This window comes from Nanorana parkeri, unplaced genomic scaffold (assembly GCF_000935625.1).
Source record: "Nanorana parkeri isolate BGI_ZX_2015 unplaced genomic scaffold, ASM93562v1 scaffold566, whole genome shotgun sequence".
Taxonomy (NCBI): domain Eukaryota; kingdom Metazoa; phylum Chordata; class Amphibia; order Anura; family Dicroglossidae; genus Nanorana; species Nanorana parkeri.
The window spans coordinates 938,827-960,417 of NW_017306834.1; the positions used below are offsets into that span (position 1 = coordinate 938,827).

Genomic DNA, 21,591 nt, shown 5'->3' on the forward strand with positions numbered 1-21,591 from the left:
CCTTGCTCAGTCGCCTATAGGTAACCGGCATCATGCAATGTTTTCCAATGCGGAATGACTTTTCTCCTATTTCTGGGGCCTGAAGGCCTAGCGTGCAAGCACGGCCGAGCACTGGCTCTGTCACAAAGTGTTAATTTCATATAGGACGCAGCGCAGGCCCTCTACATCTCTCTCCCATCCTATCGCCTAGCAGCTACGGCAATGGACGGTGAACCTGAGCTGGTTGCCATGGCGACTGCTTCATCCATCACATTGGTGAAACCCTCGGCGAGGAGCATCAAAGCAGCACTAATTCCGGTCTGACACGAATGCTAAAATGAGCTTTAATACCTGACCTTCAAAGCAGAGAGGGAGGGAAAAAAATAAATAAAAAGGAACGGGACCCGCAAGCTTAGCACAGACCTATCGAGAGCTTTTTATATGGCTGCGCTAATTACAAGCGAACTGTATAAAAAGCCAATTCTTCTAACGCCTACACTCAACACCAAAGGATTGATACGCTGCAGATAGCCATTAAATGTGGAATTAAAATGCACCATCACCTGCACACGGCACAGATTTATAGAATCTTCCCTTAGCAGCCAGTGATCATTTATGTCTCTTGAAGCAGGATGGGGAATTACAGAGAAGACCTGATTGGCTGCCTAAAACAGTAGCCATATGTTCCAGAAACTTAGTGGAAGCCGCAAGGCTCAGACATTTAAGAGAAAGCAGCCGGCAGTTTTACTAGAAGTCACTATCGGAAGAGTGTGTCAACAGGCAAACGTCTTGCTTGCTGTACGAACCAATCAGAAATCTGGACTAAAGTAAAAGCTGTTAGAAGCTGATTGGTTGCTATGTGGAGCAAGACCAGCTCAGTGTCCAATCCTGGCATCGGCAGGGTGCCGGGACAAATGAACACCTCTGCGCATACGCAGGAGTTACCTCATCCCAGGCCTGGCCAATCAAGATGGCCAAAAGATCAGGAACCCAGAAGAACTGGCTAGAACAGGGGTGGGCAACTCTGGCCCTCAAGCTGTTGTGGAACTACCAGTCCCATGAGGCACTGCAAGACTGACCGTTACTCCCAAAAGCAGAAGCATGTTGGGATTTGTAGTTAAATCCTGGCTGGAGGGCCAGAGTTGCCCACCCCTGGACTAGAAGGTGTTGGTGCCAGCAGGGGAGCTCTTTGGAGGTCTTTTCGCTGGACAGAAGTTGGGGGTACTTCTACTTTAACTACTTGTTACCCATCATATTATTGCATATTGATTTCAGTGTTACAAATGAGGATACTGCTACCAGTAGCTTGAGTGTACCTCTAGGCAAAACCTTTTTTTTTTAAGTTTTGGATAAAGTGGAGAAGGACTATCCCCTCTTTCAAGTTTTTATTGCTGCCAGCATTCCCATTGGGAGACTAGGCCTCTATTTGTACTGGTGAATACTGTCACCAAGAGAGAAAATCCAAACTATTGTCGTTGTACCCAGAACAAATGGCGAGGGGAAATCTTCTAATGAGGGCACTTGTTCTGGCTACTACTCTAAGGGCCAGTTCTCATCGGCCCTGATGCGTTCCAGCACGATTAGCTGCTGGACCGCATGCAGCTGTTTTTCAGATCGCACTGGACCGGAACGCAGGCAATGATGTGCCACACGTTTCGGTGCGGATGATCGCAGGGGCGTGATTGCGGTACCATTGACTTCAATGCACCGCTATGGCCCCTCCCGCAGCAGCAAATCGTGCTGTAACGCACCGGAGCTTGTGTGAACCGGCCCTAAGAGGGGAACTCCTCTCACCTTGTGAGATTTCATCTACCTTCCTGTTCAGTCTCTGGCACAAGTTGTGAAGGGAAATTTCCCCAATGATACACAGGCAGCAACAAAATAATCAGGCAGGGGTTTTAACCCGTCCCTACTCTATCCAAAACGAAAAAAAAATAGGTTTCTGCTATAGATACACATTTTAAATCATCCAGTAGCATGGAGATTTTATCTCCAGTATAGAGTACACTAAAGCTGCCATGTAAGCGATTTGAAACTACCACTATTGTAGGGGATATTTTAATAATTTTTATTTTTATTAATTCTATTGCCCCCCCCCCCCCCCCCCCCCCCCCCCGATACTCCAGCTTGCCTGCACTCCTCTGTTGCAGTCACCACTGATATCAGCGGAAGTGGCGACCAGGAGGAGTGGTGGTGTCACTCCCGTGGTCATGTGACAGTGCTCAATATTAGCGCATACCTGCCGTGCCTGAGCACTGTCACAGGGGAGGAGGTCACAGGCTCACGTATTACCAGGAGCACCTAGAAGTTCCACTGGTTGTGAATAAGCAAGGGGTGTCACGTGAGCAAGGGTAAGGTGAACATGAGGGGTTCGGGGAGGCTGTCACTTTCCCTGCATGGGTACAGTGACAGTGTCTCTAAGTTTTTGCAGACTCAAGGAGAAATGTACATTCCGTCTTCTGGTGGACCAGAGCAGCTTTGAAGACAATATATATATTCAGACCTGAGAAGGTTACACATCTGGTTACTGCTGGGCATCACTTTAATTGTATAATTTGCAGATTTAACCCAATAACTATTCTACCTTTCCAGCTTTTAATTTCACTGCATACATTTTAATCCCTCCACCAATAAATAAACTAAGCAACGGCTCTTTATATTCAGCATCTTCGAGCACAACTGTTAGGAAAAGATGGTGCTGTAGATCTGTCACAGGAAAGACAGGTCCTCTTTGATGGGTGATAACACGATAACCTTGTGTGAAGCCCCAGAGTCCTCTGGAAGTTTGCAATCGCACACAGGGTGTTACATTCCACCATTCACACACTGACACTATCCAGTCACATTAACCATCCCAGGCTCACTGCTGATACAGGCAAAATCATAGCATAGGACGTGTGCTGACCGCAGGGTCAGTCCCGACAATAAAATGGACTAGCGGACTCAGTCAGGCAGCCTCTGGCGACTGCCAAACCTTCAGTGTGATATACTATCCAATAGCCAAGCTCATCGGGTAGAGAAAATGAAAACTGAATGCAACAAGAAAAATCAGTGAACCTTTCCATGCTTGTGTAGGGCTCGATTTACCTTAATCTAGGTTTCCATCTCCTGCAGCCAGATCTAGCAGGCTTTTATCAGGACAGATGACCCGCACCAACCACTACTGCTCCTTCTGAAAAGGCTGAAACCATTGGGAAGCATTTCACCCAATGCATATTTGCAGAAGGATCTTTGGTTAGAAGTATCCTTTGGAAGCCTTGTTGGGCATATATGTGTGGTTGCTGTCTAAGGTCTAAAGGCAGCCTGGTCATACAGGGTCTGCCCTATGGGAATGTCTCTAGCAACAACTAGGTAGATTAGGGGTTGAAAACATATGAGGACATGCATTACAAAACTGAAAATTCTTTAGTATCAGCCTCCATGTATGAAAGGCAACATTGTGATCAATGAGGTGTTTCTGCTGGCAAACTCTCAGAAATGAAGGCACCAGGAGACATCAAGCAAACCAAAAAAACGACCCTTGCAGTGCAGGGGTGGCCCCACTTAGTGCTCGTTTATTCCTAGGGGACTGAAGTAAAGCACTTATTATTAGATCCCCCCATGGTTTAGCACCTCCGCTCGGGCAGGAGGAATGTTGCTCAGCATCCTCACGTCTAATGCAGGTCTATGGAACCTACATCAGATGTAATGATGTCAGTGATCCTTAGACCACCAGAACAAAGGGAAGAAGAGGCTGCGGGGACTAGTCTAGCAGCCTGAAGGGAGCCAGCAGAAGTGGGGACCAGGTAATTAAAATAGCTATTTCCTGTTCCCTAGGCATAAACAAGCCCTTAAAGCTTGTTTATGCCTAGCGGACCTTTCCCCATATCTTTAAAATAACAACAAACACACCTTTAGTAATGTTTAGTGATGACAATCTACAAACACATTCTTCTAGATAATAGCCGGCTTTGTGTTCTGTGCATACCTTATTTTTATTTTCTTCCCCAGTCTTCTGACAGTGGCCATGTTTACTAAGGGCAGGTTACTAGATCTGCATTTACTTCCTGAAAATCTGGAACATGTGACTAGACATGTGACTGGGACATGTGACCATGCACATCATCTCAGGGGAGGAAAATGTCTTTCCAGATGAGATTTCCCAGCAATGCTCTGCTGATGGCAAGGCAATCCCAGTGTGCATTGCTTGGCCAAACTGAAGTCATTTTGCCCTTTCAAAAGCAGGAAGTGAATGTTCTGCAAGTGTATTTCATAATTGCAGCATTTTACACCCGACATGTCCATGTTATTATTAATAATCATACAAAGGAGGGATGCATTGATGGAATTAGATTTTTGAGTGTGAAGGTCCGCTTTAAGGTTTGAAAGCGGACCTTCACACACACCCCCTACAAAATACATACAAAGCAGCAACCAGAACATAACCAGATTAGAAATGTCCAGAAAAATGCTAACTCTGAGTGGTTATGTGGGCTTAGAATTTATTTTACCTGGTGTCAAAGACGACCTCAACGTAAAAAAAATTTGACCAAGTTGCGTTCATGACTGTAGATCAGGAGTAGGCAACCTCGGCACTCAATCTGTGCCAAAACTACAAATCCCAACATGCATCTGCCTCTGGGAGTCATGTCTGTGGCTGTCAGAGCCTTGCAAAGCCTCATGGGACTTGTAGTTCCACAACAGCTGGAGTGTCATGGTTGCCTACCCCTGCTGTAGATGTACCTAATTTAAAGTGACACTAAGCTCAGGAGTTAAAATCTTAAAAACACATTCAAGTACCTTAACTATTAACAAAAATGTATCTTATTTGTTTATCACTCGACTGCAATCTCACATTCAGTTTACCAATTTGTATTGAGAATGTAGTCCATCCCGGGAGTGAGCTTGGTGACTACTTTACAACACACACAGGGACCATGGGGAAAAAAAGTAGTCACCCTCCAGAAGGAAGGACAGTGTCAGCACCAATTCAGAGATGAGGATCTACAGCCGAGTGATACACAAATAAGATACATTGTTGTTAATAGTTGAGGTACTTGAAATGTATTCTTAGGTTTACGTCCTGAGTTTAGTGTCATTTTAAGTTGCATTTAAAGAAATTAAAGTGAAAACACTGCACGGCACACCCTAGCATTGAGATTGCTAATAACCATGAAGCTGAGAAATCGGCCCATTTTCCTAACAGAAGCCATCTGACTTGAGCACAGTAATTGAAAAAGTGTCAGGGGTAAAATTTGCTTGAAGCACTTGTCCGCTTACCCCGAGTGTTGGTTGCCATGTCAGCCACTTTTTGGAAGGCATCCAGGAAGGCAGCAGCTGCCACTACAGTAGTCCTACAGAGGAAGGAATACAGAGTTAGATTGCTAGCTGTTCGATGGAGAATTTGCAGGTGCAGCACAATAGCAGGCTATGTATTTATTTAAAGAACTTAAGCTGAACCACATGTAAAACCAGCAATTCTGTAATAAAAAGACAAATAGCTACTTACCATGCTCTCCGTTTTGGAGTTTTTGCATTCCCAGCTCGGCAAAATAGCTAGCAATTCACATGTGAGTTCAGTGTGCTCCAATCCCAAAATCTGCTTGTTAACACTGGGGTATCTGTGTGTATCAAGGACTATCCTACTCTAATATTTGTGTCATCTGAACCAAAAAAGCAGCCACATCCAAATTCAGCATTTGTCATAAAGAAAGCAGATGGGAACTGGAGGTGTGTGGGATTAATGCTGGCCACATACTCCATTTTTAAGGCTGAACTCCGGCATTGCCTTCAGTGTTGCACGCTTGTACCGTCTCCTCTCCTGGACTGAAATTGCTTCCTCTCATTTCACTGCACACTCTGAGCTTCTCACAATTAGAAGCTGCAGTGAATAAGAGAGAGCCCATCTCATTTCCTGGCTGGAGGACATCCAACATGTTCTAACCCTTTCCTCCCAAGCTTTACTGTCCCTGGCCCGCACCTTTCATTACTGCATTTCAGTTCTATACTGAGCACCTTCAGGCCACATGACCACCACTTAAAAGTGGTCATGAAAAATCATGGAGGCTATTGCTGATCTCTCCTTTGAAAATACTAGTTACGCGACTGCCATGCTAAGTCTCTTGCTTCAATATTTTGGATCATGGATTTGGAACAAGAAAGCAGATAAGTATTGACTTGTCTCCCACCTTTCAGATTTACATAGTTCCAGGTCCGTGACTCAGAGGGTCAACACAACAGTCAGGCAAATTATTTCAGAATGAGATCAGCAATGCCAGTCATCTTGTTTCTCCCATCACAGATTTGGTAGCCCAACTGTGTTGGCTACTATTGCTGACCTCCTAAAAAGTGCCATATGCCTGGTTGTTCTCCTGACCCTTTGACTTCACTGACTGAGAAAAATCAAAAGCATTCATTTGCATACGCGTTCAATAGTGAACCCAGAGGGCATGCATAGCAGCCAAGCAGGAGAGGTCAGCAATGGCTGCCACTATGTATTCCACATGACAGGTTTTCACTAAGGGCATCATGCACATAGGCAGTCACAGAGCACTTAAGCCCCACACGTTGCTAGAAGTGGATTGGAACCATTCGATCTTGCTTCGCTGCCTGCCCTGTACACAAGAGATCCTTCTTAAAGTGACACTAACTCAGAAGTTAAATCCTAAAAATGCATTCAAGTACCTCAACTATTAACAGAAATGTATCTTATTTGTGTATCACTCGGCTGTAGATTCTCAAATCATCTCTGAATTGGTGCTGGCACTGTCCTTCCTTCTGGAGGGGGGCTACTTTTGTTCCCCATGGTCCTTGTGTGTCACCACTCCAAGCTCACTCCCAGGATGGACTACAATCTCATGTTTAGTTTACTAATTTGTATTGAGATTGTAGTCTATCCTGAGTCCCTGTGTAAAGTGTCCACCGCTCCAAGTTCTCTCCCAGGACAGACTACAATCTCAATATAAAATTAGTAAACTAAAACATGAGATTGTAGTCCATCACGGGAGTGAGCTTGGAGCGGTGGCTACTTTACAACACACACAGGGACCATGGGGAACAAAAGTAGCCCCCCTCCAGAAGGAAGGACAGTGTCAGCACCAATTCAGAGATGATTTGAGGGTCTACAGCCGAGTGATACATAAATAAGGTACATTGAGGGGAATTTATCAAAACCGGAGCAGAAGAATCTGGAGCAGTTGCCCAGGGCAACCAATCAGTTTTCTGTTTAGCTTGTTCAGTTAAGGTTTGAAAATTAAAGGTTGATGCTGATTGGTTGCCATGGGCAACTGCTCCAGATTCTGTCTGCTCCAGTATTGATAAATCTCCCTCATTGTGTTTAATAGTTAAGGTGCTGGAATTTATTTTTTAAATGCAACTCTTGAGTTTAGTGTCACTTTAAGATTCTAGTTGCTTGACTGCCATGCACATGCTCTTCATTCAGTACTGAAGTCAAAGGGTCAGGACAACAACCAGGCATCTTGATTTTTTTTTAGGTGACTCTACCCAGTTTCCTCAATTCTTAATGTTACCTTTGGCAATATGCATCAACCAAAAGCGCCTATATGTTCAGAACAAACCATGTGTTGTAATTATCCTAACCTGACTTCCACTGCTAGTAATGCGCAGTGCAGAGCTCATATAAGGTTGCCGGCTGTTTTGGAAAAAAATACCTCTTACCCACAAATAACACTGGCAGCAACCCCCATTTGTGCCAGAAAGGCTGGTAAAATACCAGCTAGGTGGCAACCCGAAGCTTGTAGCAGGTTTAAAATGGCACTTTACATAGAAAAGTAATGAGACCAAAATCAGAGGAAACTGTAGATGTAGAAAGATAAAGATAAATTAGAGTTGGAATTGAGTTTTCTCCCACAACCCTAAGCCCTCATTCACACTGTCAACTGTCGGCCCGTACAGGTCCGTGTGGCCTGCATGGCCGTATCGGGCTGTTCCCAGGAAGGATAGGTGCTGTGTGTGATTGTACGCAGCAGCCTGTTCTTCTCTATGGGAGGACGCGGCCGTACGCTCACCCGAACTGCACAGGATCCAGCCTGTCTGCGTACGCGTACAGACACCCGCACGGACGTGCAGTTCGGGTGAGCATGCAAGAGCAAAATTGTACACATATTTGTAAATGGGTATAGTCGCGTATTTGCGTGAATTGTATGCAATCCCAGAATGCATCATTTTTTATAGAAACTTTAATGTACTGTACGCACGTACGTGCGCACGCGCGTAAAATACAAAGAAATTCCAAGCCTGGACGCATCTTGGTTCCATTTTGTTTTTGCGCATCTTCACGCTGCACAAAAATATGGCTCCATACGCAACTATGTGTATGGAGCCATTTGTGTGCGTATGGCAAAATATGCTGCGCGCATCTATGCGCAGCGTATTATACGGCAGTGTGAATGAGGCCTAAAATTGACTCATGTACATCTGCTTCTAGTAGCCTGTTGTAGGCTACTTTGGGGTAGGGAGGGACAAGAATGGTCTTCATACACTGCAGATCATTGCAGAATTTGTCTCTGCTCTCCGAATGAAGAAAATAAATATAAAAACCCTGCCCTCTCCTCCATACGGCTCTGAAAAGTCAAGAGCATTCGTCTCGTCACGAAGCGTTAATTCACAATAACTCTGCAGGAGCCGAACCTCTTTGTTATTCCCAAACCGAAGTACATCAGCCTTGGTGCGCACACAGGAAATTGGCGGCTACATCTAGGTAGCCTATCCTCACTTTGCTCTTTCTTAGTTGAAACCAGCCTGCGCTACCCAGCTCCTGTGTTGCTACGGCAACAGATCCATCTCTTAGAAGCTGAGGAATAGCTGTGCAGAGCGGACTGCGCATGAAAGACGTCAGCTCTCTCCCCCCGTTATCCCCCCGCGCCTCGCTGCAACCGAGTTTCACAGAGCATTGACTAGTATTTTCATTGACAAATTGTCAGGACTCACCAGTGAGGAATTAGACTTAAAGTGAACATGTACCTTGCCCATACTGGACTAAATAACAGGTTCACGTTACTGCAGAGACTCGGGGGGGGGGAGGCATTTATTTAGCTTACCCATGGCACCCCCCTCCCCAATCCACCACTGCAGCCTAAAAAAAATAAAAAATATATCCAATACTTCTAGCTATGGAGTGATACATCACACTCTTGCTGCCTCCCCAGCGCTCAGTGCTTGAATGGCCAATCAGTTAAACACTAAGCATGGAGCTCTCACTGCAATACTAATTTCCTCTACAGCGCTGCCCCCCACCCCTGCAGACTCAACGTTCTAGTGCTAGTCCTATTCTGGGTTGAGTGACACCCAGAGTTATTGAACCCTCTTCCTGTGAGCCCCGGGTGTCGAGGTCCCACTATCTGGGGGTACTTCATCAAGAATGAAGACTACAATGCAGAATACAATGCCTTTGTCTGCAGTATTCAGCCGGAGGTAAGGAGACCCATGATGCCACGCGACAGGATAAAAAAACAAAAGATATGTATGCAAAAAATGTTTCAAGGGAGTCTGGGTTGCTCAAATGATATAGCTACCTGGACTTGAGCCATAACTATTTCCTTAATAAGGTAGCTAACATGTAGGTGTGTCCCTGAAAAGGATAGGTGGGAAGGCATCTGCCTATGGACTATAGGACTGGGACAGATCACCCCTCCCTCCATGCTTCTGTGCTGTCCATGGCTTCCTCCTTGGTCCAGCACCAGCCTTCCTTAAGCCAGAATTACATTAATGTCATTCTGCCCTTTTCCTACGAGCCCAGCCTGTCATTTACAAGCCCCTTTGGGAGCGAATATCACGTAGGCTGGGCTCAGACTACTCGAGGACTGAGGGGCACTCACACGTCCAGAAGTGATAGCCTCAATGTCCTAGCAGAATGCCCCCCATCACTGCCAGAGGAAGATGCCATGATGTCACTGGACCAGCTTGGAGACTAGAATAAATTCAGGAGTTCCACTTTATTGGACAGAACCTGCACATGTTTAACACCTTCCCTCCCTCTCGCTACCACCCCATCGAGGAGCACTAAAAAGGCCCAATTATTACCCAAACTTTGTACTGGGGGAATTAGGCCACTGATGGCCATCATTACACGCAAACAAAGTAAAAGCCCAAACACTTACCGGAGCTGAGACTGCAATTTTCCTGCTTTGCTGATGAAATCTTCCCACACAGGATAACTTGCCTGCAAATGGTAAAACAAATATAGTATTACAATGGGGTTCTCTTACCAATATTTCATTACTATATAGGAGAGGTATACAAAAGCAACATTTGGGGGGCCTCCTATGCAGCTTCTGGATCTTCCACAGGGCTGCAAGTTCTATTCATTTTATATATCAAAAAAGCCAACATATAGAAGACTAAAACTCTTGTTAAAAGTGCAACGAACTTCAAACAGAACTAATACTCCTTCACTAAGATTCATTAACACTGGTTCCAACAAACAAGACAACGTTATAAATAACACCAGCAGTAATGCACCAACATCTTTAACACTAGGTTCACACCATGGGCGGTTGTCGCACGTTTTCATTTGCGCGACTGTGGTTTTCAATGCATAGAGATTTCTATGGGACCCAAACCGTGCGACAGCCGCCCGAAACTATCTCCTGCACCTTTTTTGCGCAACAGGCGAATTTGTCCACGCGACATCCCAAAAAGGTGTGAACAGCCTCCATTGACTTCAATGCCAATCTCTGTTTTGTGCGATAAATCGCCTAGATGTGAACCTAGCCTAAGCCTTCTTATGGTACAGAAAGACAATTACTCAACGCTGAACAACAATTCCACTTTTTCAGAGACAAACATGCCCTCCAGTCAAAACTTTAGGAAGCAAGCTCTGCAATGCATACAAGCTTAGCACATACATCACAACCTGCTCAGGGTTCCCTTTTGTTAGTAATCTGATAATCTGGGAACCTGTTTCTTCCTGATCTTTCTATAGCAAGAGAGGTGTTGCCAACCACACCTATAATAGGCTATAATAGACAATATGTTGTCACATTCAGAAAACTTGATGTATCAGAGTGTCAGCAGTATGACACCAGATGTCCACCCGCCTTGGAAGTTTGACTCAATCTGGATCAAACAGGGGAAATTAAAAAGTGACACTAAACTCAGGAATTAAATCTTAAAAATGCATTCAAGAACCTTAAAAAGGAGAACTATGGGATAAGTGCTTTTCCCCATAGTTCTCCTAAGGGTCACGGGAGAATACAAACTGGCGTTCTCCCGGGACCCAAAGCTCAGTATACCGCGAGCTACAGCTCACTATATACTGAGATGCCGGAGCCGGGATGGATCCTGACATTACAGTCCATTGGCAGAGCCAGCTGTGCCTGCCCCCTCCCCCGTCCGTTCCGCCAGTCAGCGCTGGAGGATCGGACAGGGGAGGGGGGGGGAATCCCTGCAGGGAGCCGTGACAGTCACGGCTCTCTGCAGGGATTGATCGAGAAGTGAGCGAGCGACGGTATGTGTTCGCTCACTTCCCGATCTACTGAGCCGACCTGTGACAGTTTAATTGTCACAGGTTGGCTCAGATTATAAGGCTGAGTGAAAATCCTTCACCTCATAGTTCTCCTTTAACTACTAACAAAAATCTTATTTGTGTATCACTCGGCTGTAGATCCTCAAATCATCTCTGAATTGGTGCTGACACTGTCCTTCCTTCTGGAGGGGGGCTACTTATGTTCCCCATGGTCCCTGTGTGTGCTGTAAAGTAGTCAGCGCTCCAAGCTCACATCTGTGATGGACTACAATCCCAGTACAAATTAGCTAACTAAAGGTGAGATTGTAGTCCCATCACAGGAGTGAGCTTGGAGCGGTGACTACTTTACAACACACACAGGGACCATGGGGAACAAAAGTATCCCCCCTCCAGAAGGAAGGACAGTGTCAGCACCAATTCAGAGATGATTTGAGGATCTACAGGCGAGTGATACACAAATAAGATACATTGTTGTTAATAGTTAAGGTACTTGAATGTATTTTTAAGATTCAACTCCTGAGTTTAGTGTCACTTTAAAGAGCAGAGACGTCAGAAATCCCACGTGAGGAGTTCTCTGCAAATCTGGCTGCATTGGATCACCTGGTGCTCATATAAGGGGTAACTGAGCAGACTATTTTTTAGCACTTTCTTGTGGGTTTTTATTTGTTTCCTGGCATTGTGCTTAAAATACAAAATCTCCATAGAACTTATACTGAGTGACTGCTGGGAAGTTTACAAATTATTACTACAAGTATTTTATATAGCGCCAACAATTTACGCAGTACTTCAAACAGTGCACATTCACATCAGTCCCCGCCCTCAAGGAGCTTACAATCTAAGGTCCCTATCCCATGCATACATACAGGTACAATTTAGACAGGAGCCAATTAACCTTCCAGCATGTCTTTGGAGGAAACCCATGCAAGCACAGGGAGAACATGCAAACTCCTTGCAGATAGTGACCTGGCCTAATCTCTTCAATGACATACAAATATACAGGCCCCATATGGTCACCCTAATTTATGACTAGGCAGGCCGCTAAGCTTGGCGCATATTTCTACTGCAAAGAAAATAATTTAGGCAGAACAGGTGCGGATAACAAACACCCGTCTCTCCCACGCACGCAGCTACTCCCAAGGCTTTAGCAGTCTGTTAAGACCACTTTAATGCTTTGCGAGTGTCTATTGAATTCCGAGGACTGAGTCAATACAGCAGTCTACAGTTATGGTACATGGCTCCTGTACAGCTGTTTAACTGCTGTCACTGAACCATAGAAACAATCATGTCAACACGGTATTTCAAAGACGAGATGGATATTCCAGTTCTAGAAAGAAAGGTTTACAAGCTGAATTTAAAGAACTCGGCCAGGACTGGACAAATCCCACGAGACCGGCAGCCAATACATCTGAAAATTGACATTTTACCGTTCCTGTTTATGAGTCTCTTCAGCACTGAAACCGTGTGGAAGGATTATAATGTCTTCCCTCTTTTGCAGCCAAATCGGTAGAACATCTACTACATATTTGTTACATGTTCTTATTCACATAGCACACAAAAAAATATTTATATATTTCGGTTGATTGGAACCGGAAAGTCACTTAAATGAGTGGTGAAGCATCTTCCACTAGGGCTGCATCAACTAATTGATTACATCGATAAAAAAAATCGATCATGAGAATAGTTGGCAACAATTCTCATTATCGGTTAGTTGGGGGAAAGGAGCAAGGGCGAGAGAGAGAGAGGAAGGAGAGAGAGAGAGAGGAAGGAGAGAAAGAGGGGGGAGAGAGAGAGAGTTTTTTTTTTAAGGCAACCAAATCGATTAGTTGAAAAAATAAAATCGGGCAACTAATCGATTCTGAAAATAATCGTTAGCTGCAGCCCTATCTCCGACATTACAAAACAAGTCCAATTGAACGTGAAATTAAGACATGAATCAATGAGAACCTTCACTGACAAGGTGAAAGTTAGGCTTTCCCATTAAATGCAGGTGCACAGTAAGAAAGACCCTGCACCTTGCAATGCCTCATCCTACCAAGGAGGGTCATGATGTGAAAGTAAGAGAGGTGCACATGTGCCAAGAAAAAACAACCCAACAGCAACTGTGGAGGATCCAAGCTGGTTGTGTGTCCCACGTTGGGCTGCTTTACACGGGGCAAAGAGGCTCATGCATCTTTTGAGACTTGAGCGTCGCATGTTCTCTTTGCATGCACAAAAAACGCTCATCTGACTTGGCACTTTTCATTAATAATGAATTGCAACGCAAGGCCAACACCGTTTTTTTGTGTCTCGGGGACATATGCAAAATTGTGTAATTTTGCACACGTTCACATGCTACACCAGTGTAAATGGTGCCTTCAATATATGCTACATAAGCAGGGCCCTTGTTGCTGTTGGGATGCTGCACACTTAATCAGTCCAGCGGCAGAGTTTCTGCCTGACTTCCTTCCACACAGTTGACAACTGGACCAGTCACCAGGCAGCGGAGACAATATTCAGGCACCAAGCAGCAATGCTGTCACAAGCCAACATCCATTCCAGAGTTTGAAATGCTGTCTATGAGTGGTGATAATTGCTGCAAAGGTCTCCTTGCTATCACCATTCATGACTGCAGTAGGGTTCCTAGGAAAGGGGGTGGCTACATTGCCTTTGAGTTGGCAGGAGCCATGCCTGGCTGTCTGTACTAAACCCGGCATAACAATTATAAAGCTGAACTTTGTTTTCATATAATTTAGATCTGTGGATCACCAGGGAAAAAGAAAAGCCTTAAAAAAAAGAAAACTAATGCTGCAACCACCTCGAAGAATTTGTAAGCCCCAATATATGACATTTTTGTTTCTGGGTTCAGATATGTTTTAAAGTTCAATGTGTACAAAGGGAGAAGTTCTACTTTGAAGGGTCATCACAAAAGAACAGAAACTTCCTGTGACATTTCACATTAGAAAAACATACTACACCTCTGCCAATGGCAATACATGACTTCAGAATGTTATCAGCGACTGACTACCTCTGTCATGACCAAGAAAAGCAAAAAAGCACATCTAGGATCCAGGCAGCCTGATTCTGGTTTCGGCAGAGAACAGATCCCAGCTGCCATTTACTTAAATGCATATTAAAAACCCTGGACATCATGGATAACACTAGTATTTTAACATGAAACACGGGAGGCCGAGACACTGTGTGTGACATTTAGGCAGAAAATGTCAAGTCAAACAGTAATTGTATTACTTACACTTAGCACGAGGACTGCAAAATCCCGCTGACATTTTCCTGCTAAATGCATCTCTGTGTGTGTTTATAATGTGTATATACAGCACGGCTTTACCATCACCTGCTAACAGGCTGCCTTGTGGTGAGTAATTACGACGACTGTCTACCCATAAACATTCATTCGCTCTATTTTTCACTATGGCCGGCTGCACACATTTCTCCCTACACTCAACTTATACAGTAAACACAGCAGACATGGAAGAGTGAAGAGAGGGGGATGCAAAGGGTGGAGAGGGAGCAAGAGAGAGTGTACAAGAGAGCGTGCAGGGGTGGAAGCATGCGCAACAACAGATAGAGCATGCGCAAGATGAGGAAAAAAGAAAGCATAGAAGAGGTGATATAGCATGAAAAAGGGTTGAAAGAGAGAGCGTGCGTGGGGGGAGAGAAAGATAAGGCATGCAAGAGTGAGGGGGGGGAGAGAGAGAGAGAGAGAGAGAGCACCCAGGGGAGGGAGAGAGAGAGAGAGAGATAGAGAGAGCAGCCAGGGGAGGGAGAGAAAGAGAGAGCAGCCAGAGGAGGGAGAGAAAGAGAGAGCAGCCAGAGGAGGGAGAGAAAGAGAGAGCAGCCAGAGGAGGGAGAGAAAGAGAGAGCAAGAGGGGGAAGAGAAAGAGAGAGCAAGAGGGGGAAGAGAAAGAGAGAGCGCCCAAGAGGGAGAGAGCAAGAGAGCGCATAACAAGGGGATAAAAAGGAGGACGGTGCACAAAAGGTAGGAGAGAAAGAGCATGCAAGAGGGAGGAGAAAATGAGGTGGAGGAAGAGGCAGAGAATGTGCAGGTGTTGGGAAGAAGGGGAGGTTACGAAAAAGAAGATGTAAGGAGTCAGAAAGAGAAGAAAGGGGTGAGAAGACAAAAGGTGACAGAAAGAGGAAGAGGACAGTAACACAGAAGACAATAGTGCTTTATAAACCAATAAAAACAAAATGATCCTTTACACAAGATAACAACCTCACTAATGTAAATTAGCAACTGCCAGAGGTCCGCATACAATGACCTGTTGTGCCTGAAGGTCTATTAAAATGGAAGCACATTTTGAATGTAGAATGTAGACTGGAGCATCATAGGAGCCCCAGAATCCAGAGTACTGTACTATGCAAAATTATTTTTCAGTGGAAAAAGTTCATCTTCAACCTGCCTTCTCCACTTCATGCCAAGGAAAAAAAAAGAAGAACCCCCGAAATACTATCTTAGAGCACTCTGAGATCATATGTTGTAATTCTGAGATAATAGCTCCAAGATAAAAAGTCAGATTCCTGAGATAATACCGTATATACTCGAGTATAAGCCGTCCCGAATATAAGCCGAGGTACCTAATTTTACCACAAAAAAATTTCTGAGATAACATCCCAAGGCCTTCCAAGATAACAGAATTCTGGCATATATATTGCCACCTATGGCTGGAATTTCGGCCAATTCAGCAAGAATCAGCAGAAAATAAAGCGGTGTATGGCTAACTTTAGATAATATCTTAGGAGGACCGTACACCAGTTCATTTTGTGGGGTCAAATTGACAATCATTTTCGGCCGTAGAGACGAGAAAAGTTGAAGGCACAAGATGGAAAATTTTTATTCTGATTGTGATTTCTCTTTGAGGAAAAAAAAAAAAAAAAAAAAAAACAACACATAGAAACCTGTTTGATATGTCTGGGAATCCATTCCGGTAGAAGGTCTGAAGAAAATTTTTAAGAACAATCAAACAAAATTCTCTGACAAAGTTTTTAAATATTTTGAACCAAAGTTCGAATGCGAGTCTGCTGGTGTATGTCCAGCTTTGGAGGGCTCCGAGATCATATCAGATTGCCCTGAGATAAAACTTTAGAATTTTGAGATGCCATCTCACAATTGTAGAAGTTTCCTTTGCTCCTTGGTCCCGATGGTCTTTTGTAAAGACTGGTAGATTTTCATACGAACATTCATTCATGAAAAAAATAAATCTCTTTAAAACATTTGTTAACAAATTATAATAATGAATGTGCTGCGCTTCAACTAGAACAATAAATAACAAATCTCTATAATAAATATGTGCTAAGCCAGTGATCCTCAACTTGTGTAACCTCGGGACCCACATTAGTCTTTGGTCATTAAGTCGCGACCCAAGTTGCACTGCCATAGAATGCACGGAATTAGAGTACCGCATGTTCCAGTGTGGGCGTAGGAGCTGTGGGTGGGAGGTGTGTTTAGGGGGGAACCACTCAAATGAATGGCAACCCAATATACCATGCACACCAGAATGCATGGCCGGTGCAATTGCACGGTACTATGCGATTTACGCACTCTACTAGTGTAAACGGGTCCTCAAAAACACTGGCATACATACACAACCACAGACACAATCTGCTGTGCTGTGACGGAGATCCATCCATATGTGCATTGCTTGTACAGCTCCATTGCGTGCTCGTAAAATGTGCCGGGAGCCAGAATGTGATGTCACTCCGGTCCAGACACCTCTATAGGACACATGAGGGAGCTGTAAGCAATGCACGTATGGATGGATCTCCCAAGCAGCCATACCCCCATTCCATCCCACCTGAAGCTCACACTCGGCACCAGGCCGCATATTTTGAATGGCTGCTTGGTGTGAGAACTGACAGCGCTGCGCTAGGGGGAGGCTGAGGAGTCTCTCGCCTAAAAAAGTGGAAGGCATGCGGGGGGCCCAATGAACTCTAGGTTGCGACCCATTTTTGGGTCGCGACCCACCAGTTGAGAACCGAGGTGTTAAACAATACATGCAATCAAAGTGTTCACAATTGATCTTCTTGTAAATATTAATCCTAAATAATATTCCTCTGGAAAGTTCAAACATATATTCCGTGTTCAGATGTGCACAAATGTGGAATCACACTTATAAAGTGCTCAAGATTTGTCCCAAGTGCACCACACTCTTTATCCTTCCACTGTGAAAGTTCTTTATACAACGTCCATACACCATCTCCAATTATCACCCAGGTGCTTACCCCTCTCAGTGGGCCGCTCACCTTATAAATAGACCTGAACAGAAGCTTTATAGAGTCTCCAGTCGATCTTATTCAAAGGCCATCTCTCCACAATCGTTGCACAGAAAATGACGTCATCACGACCATATACAATAAAATAAAAAGTAGCCCACAGCGTAAAACAGTAAAATTAATAAACTCCTTTATTTAAAAAACTACTCACATAAGGAGAGTTGACATAAAACATCAAGTAAAACGTATGCCTGACAACTCTTTCTCCGTGTCTTTAACCGTATTCTCTGGGTGCAAAGACGGACCAAACAGGAGCTGTGCTGCAGACCATGCAATCTCCAATCCACGTCTGCGAGATTTGTGGAGAGACGGCCTTTGAATAAGATCGGTTGGAGATCCTATAAAGCGATTTTACAAGGTAAGCGGCCCACTGAGAGGGGTGAGCACCTGGGTGATAATTGGAGATGGTGTATGGACGTTGTATAAAGAACTTTCACAGTGGAAGGATAAAGGCCTGGTTCACACCTGTGCGTATTGCATAAGCGCGTCACACGCGCGTTTTCGTCCCGGAGTTTGGTGCGTTTTCATGTGCGTTTTTAGTGCGTTTTTTTACATTAGAAACGCGCGTTGCACGCGCGTTTTGAAGCGTTTTGGAGCTATAGGTATGAAATTATAGGTATGAAATTAATTATTAATGTGTACTAATTTATGAATATAAATCAGTACATATCAATCACCAATTACAAATAAACACTGTCAGCAAAGAGTGTGGTGCATTTGGGACAAATCTTGAGCACTTTATACGTGTGATTCCACATTTGTGCACATCTGAACACGGAATATATGATTGAACTTTCCAGAGGAATATTATTTAGGATTAATATTTACAAGAAGAGCAATTGTGAGCACTTGATTGCATGTATTGTTTAACACATATTTATTATAGAGATTTGTTTATTTATTTATTGTTGAAGCGCAGCACATTCATTATTATAATTTGGTACATTTAGGCTGAGTTCACACCTGGGCGTACCATAGGCGTGTTTTTTCTGCTCGTTTTTTAGCACGTTTTTTCGTTCAGTGAAACGCGCATTCGACGCTCGTTTTTATACCTCCATGACGGTATGATTTTTTTTTTTCCTCTCTATATTTTCTCTTTTTTTCGTGTTTTTAAAAAAAAAAACTTTTAAACTTCCCGCCGGTTTCGCCCCCCTGCGACGCGGCCGCTCGCAAGGGACGGAACCCGGAGTCGGCAGCGGCCGGAGGACACAGCGGGGATCGTGGACAAGGTAAGTCCTACTCTGTATTCCCGAGTGTCTCGGGGTTACCGCTTTGTTAACCCCGAGCCACACTCGGGAATACCAATTGATATGCGCGGAAAAACGCCCCAAAGATGCTCTTGTACTTGTTTGGGCGTACGGCGTTTTTCAGTGCGTTTTCACGGGCTGAAATACGCCCAGGTGGGAACCATCCCCATAGGAAAGTATGGGATTTCACTGTTTGAGCGTTTTTCAGCGCTTCGATCAGGGCTTGAAAAACGCCCAGGTGTGAACCAGCACTTAGAGGGTAACACTTCTTAGGCCCCATTCTCACTGAGCGACATGGATATGGCGCGTTTTTCCGTGCGATTTCGTGCTGAGTGGCTCTGAGCTACATTGCGCGATATTGAGCGACCGTGCACATTTTATCCCGCTACATGGCACATTTTTGGGGCGTCTTCGTTGCTGCTACATTGGGCTGTAATCAACAGCGATCTTGATGTGACATTCTTTCCTTCCATTTTGCAGTGCAAAAGTGACCCTTCTGTAGCACAATATCGCGTGACAAAGTCGTGCAATATCGGCAGTAATGCACGATTTCGCAAGCCACCGTAAAGTGTATTGGAGCCGAATTGCGCGCCATCCGCGGAAAAAAGGGTTATGTACGAGGGACAAGCTTGAGCGACGAGCTACAGGCGACATTGAGATGCGAGATGTGAACAGCTCCATTAAAATGCATTGGACAAGCTACATAGAGCGATATCGCGCGGAAATATGCGCAATTTTGCTGCAGAAACCGCGCGATAAACCACTCAGTGTGAACGTGGCCTTATAGTGCTTGCAGCTACGCAGGGTTTGGCGCGAGGTGCTATTTGTTAACGCCATCAATGCAGGGTTTGGCGCGAGGTGCTATTTGTTAACGCCAAAGACTTGTAGAATGTTGATAAAAATTTTGTTTGATTTTAACATTCCATTTGGGAAATGAACGGAAGGAGAAAATGACGGAGGAAAGGTATTGGAGTTTCTCGGACAAAAACAACATTCGTCATCCGGAAACAATTTCCATCCCGTTCCTTCAATTTTATTCAGCACTATGGTCAATTTGACACCCATTCAGCTGGAAAATTGAACAAAAATTTTTTGTACAACTATTTTTTTTCCAAAAAAATAAAAAACTGGTTTATGGCCGAGAAGGGAGTGAAGAAACACGGACTACAAACCCAAACGGGATGGATTATAATGTCAGAGTTAATGCAAATAAATAAATACGAGCATGTAAGCAGATCCCCAGCATAAGCTTTAGATTATCTTTACTATAAACACATGTTGTTTACGGGGTGCGAGAGGCTCTTTGAAGTGGAGACCACCGCATGTCTTCTCTTATTCTCTTTGGAATTGTAAAAGTCCAGTCTGCAAGGAACCAAGGCAATTAGGTGGCAAAGTTATTGTGTGCAGGTCAGCGAGGTCACACTTGTTGTGCTAAGGCCCCTAGTCAGCCGACCTGCAACCTCTTCTATCCTTCATGGCATCCCTCAGGTTGTTTATTTAAACCTCCTTCTATGCAATAGATGACACGGCCTTCCTTCCATTCATATTTTTAATATGTCTACCATTGTCCAAATATCACAATGAGCCAGATGTACAAAAATGGGTACAAAGGAAACACTGGGCTAATAGTTTGGTCAAGGACAGGCAGATGTCTCAACGGTTCTAAAGCCCTAATAGGAACAGGTCGTGGCCTTAAATGTAAACTCTGTCACCACCAAGCACAGAAAAATCAAGTATTTGAAAGCCGACTTGCAGTGCGTTTCCTTTCAGTTCACTTTCTATTCACTTGCAATGTGTCGTTGAATTTGCTAGAAAATATGTGACTACTTCAGGAGGAGCCAATTCCCCAGCACAGCCCCCGTCCTCCTTGCATGTCATAGCCTTCCCCTCTTCTGGGAGTGTCTTAATACACCCTGTGCTGGCCCAGCTCCTGCACTCTCCCTGCATACCTTTTAGGTAGCTGCTGGGGGAGGAGCAAAAGTAGTTTAGTTGCCCGATTATTTTTTCAACGAATTGGTTGCATTAAAAAAAAATCTCTCTCTCTCGACTCCCCTAAATCTTTCCTCCCCCAGACTTAAGGAATCTCTTCTTCTTTCCTCCATTTCTCAGTTCCTTCCGAGAGCTGCTCTCTTTCCTTTCCCAACGAAGTCTACAGATTGCGAATTTGCACTTAAATTGATGTATCGCACGGCATTCCTGTACATGTCTATATATCTTATATTTTCTCAATAATGCCTTTCTACTGTATACTGCTCAATGATTTTACTTGAAAATTTTAATAAAAAGTTTGAAACAAAACAACTCTCCCCCCTCCCTACCAACTAACCGATAATGAGAATAGTTGCCAACTAATTTCATAATTGATTAGTTGTTGCAGCCAAAAGTAAAAAAAGTGTCACTTGATTGACAGCTGCGAGTCTGCTGGGGCTACCGACATCACATCCAACAAGGCGGTGTCCAGCAGCAATCTTGAGCTTTTGGATGTCTACACAAGTGAGGCTAATAAAATGCGTAAAATATGTTAAATGCACAAAAATTCCTAAAGGAAGATTTTTGTTGAAATGAATGGTCTGGCCACCGGTCTCGGCAGATACTAAAGAAAGGCTTTACCAATGACTTCCTCATAAGTGGAAG

General features: G+C 44.3%; 1 protein-coding gene across 3 annotated transcripts in view; it reads right to left on the reverse strand.

The window, feature by feature from the left end:
* The window catches only part of MTSS1 (MTSS1, I-BAR domain containing), a 155,871-nt gene that overhangs the window by 111,685 nt on the left and 22,595 nt on the right, over positions 1-21,591 (reverse strand). For all 3 annotated transcript variants that reach the window (XM_018562233.1, XM_018562234.1, XM_018562232.1), the window contains exons 2-3: positions 10,077-10,138; positions 5,239-5,312 (exon numbers count right to left, since the gene is read on the reverse strand). In XM_018562233.1, coding sequence (XP_018417735.1) covers positions 5,239-5,312; positions 10,077-10,138 — 136 coding nt within the window. The remainder of the gene's footprint in view (positions 1-5,238; positions 5,313-10,076; positions 10,139-21,591) is intronic.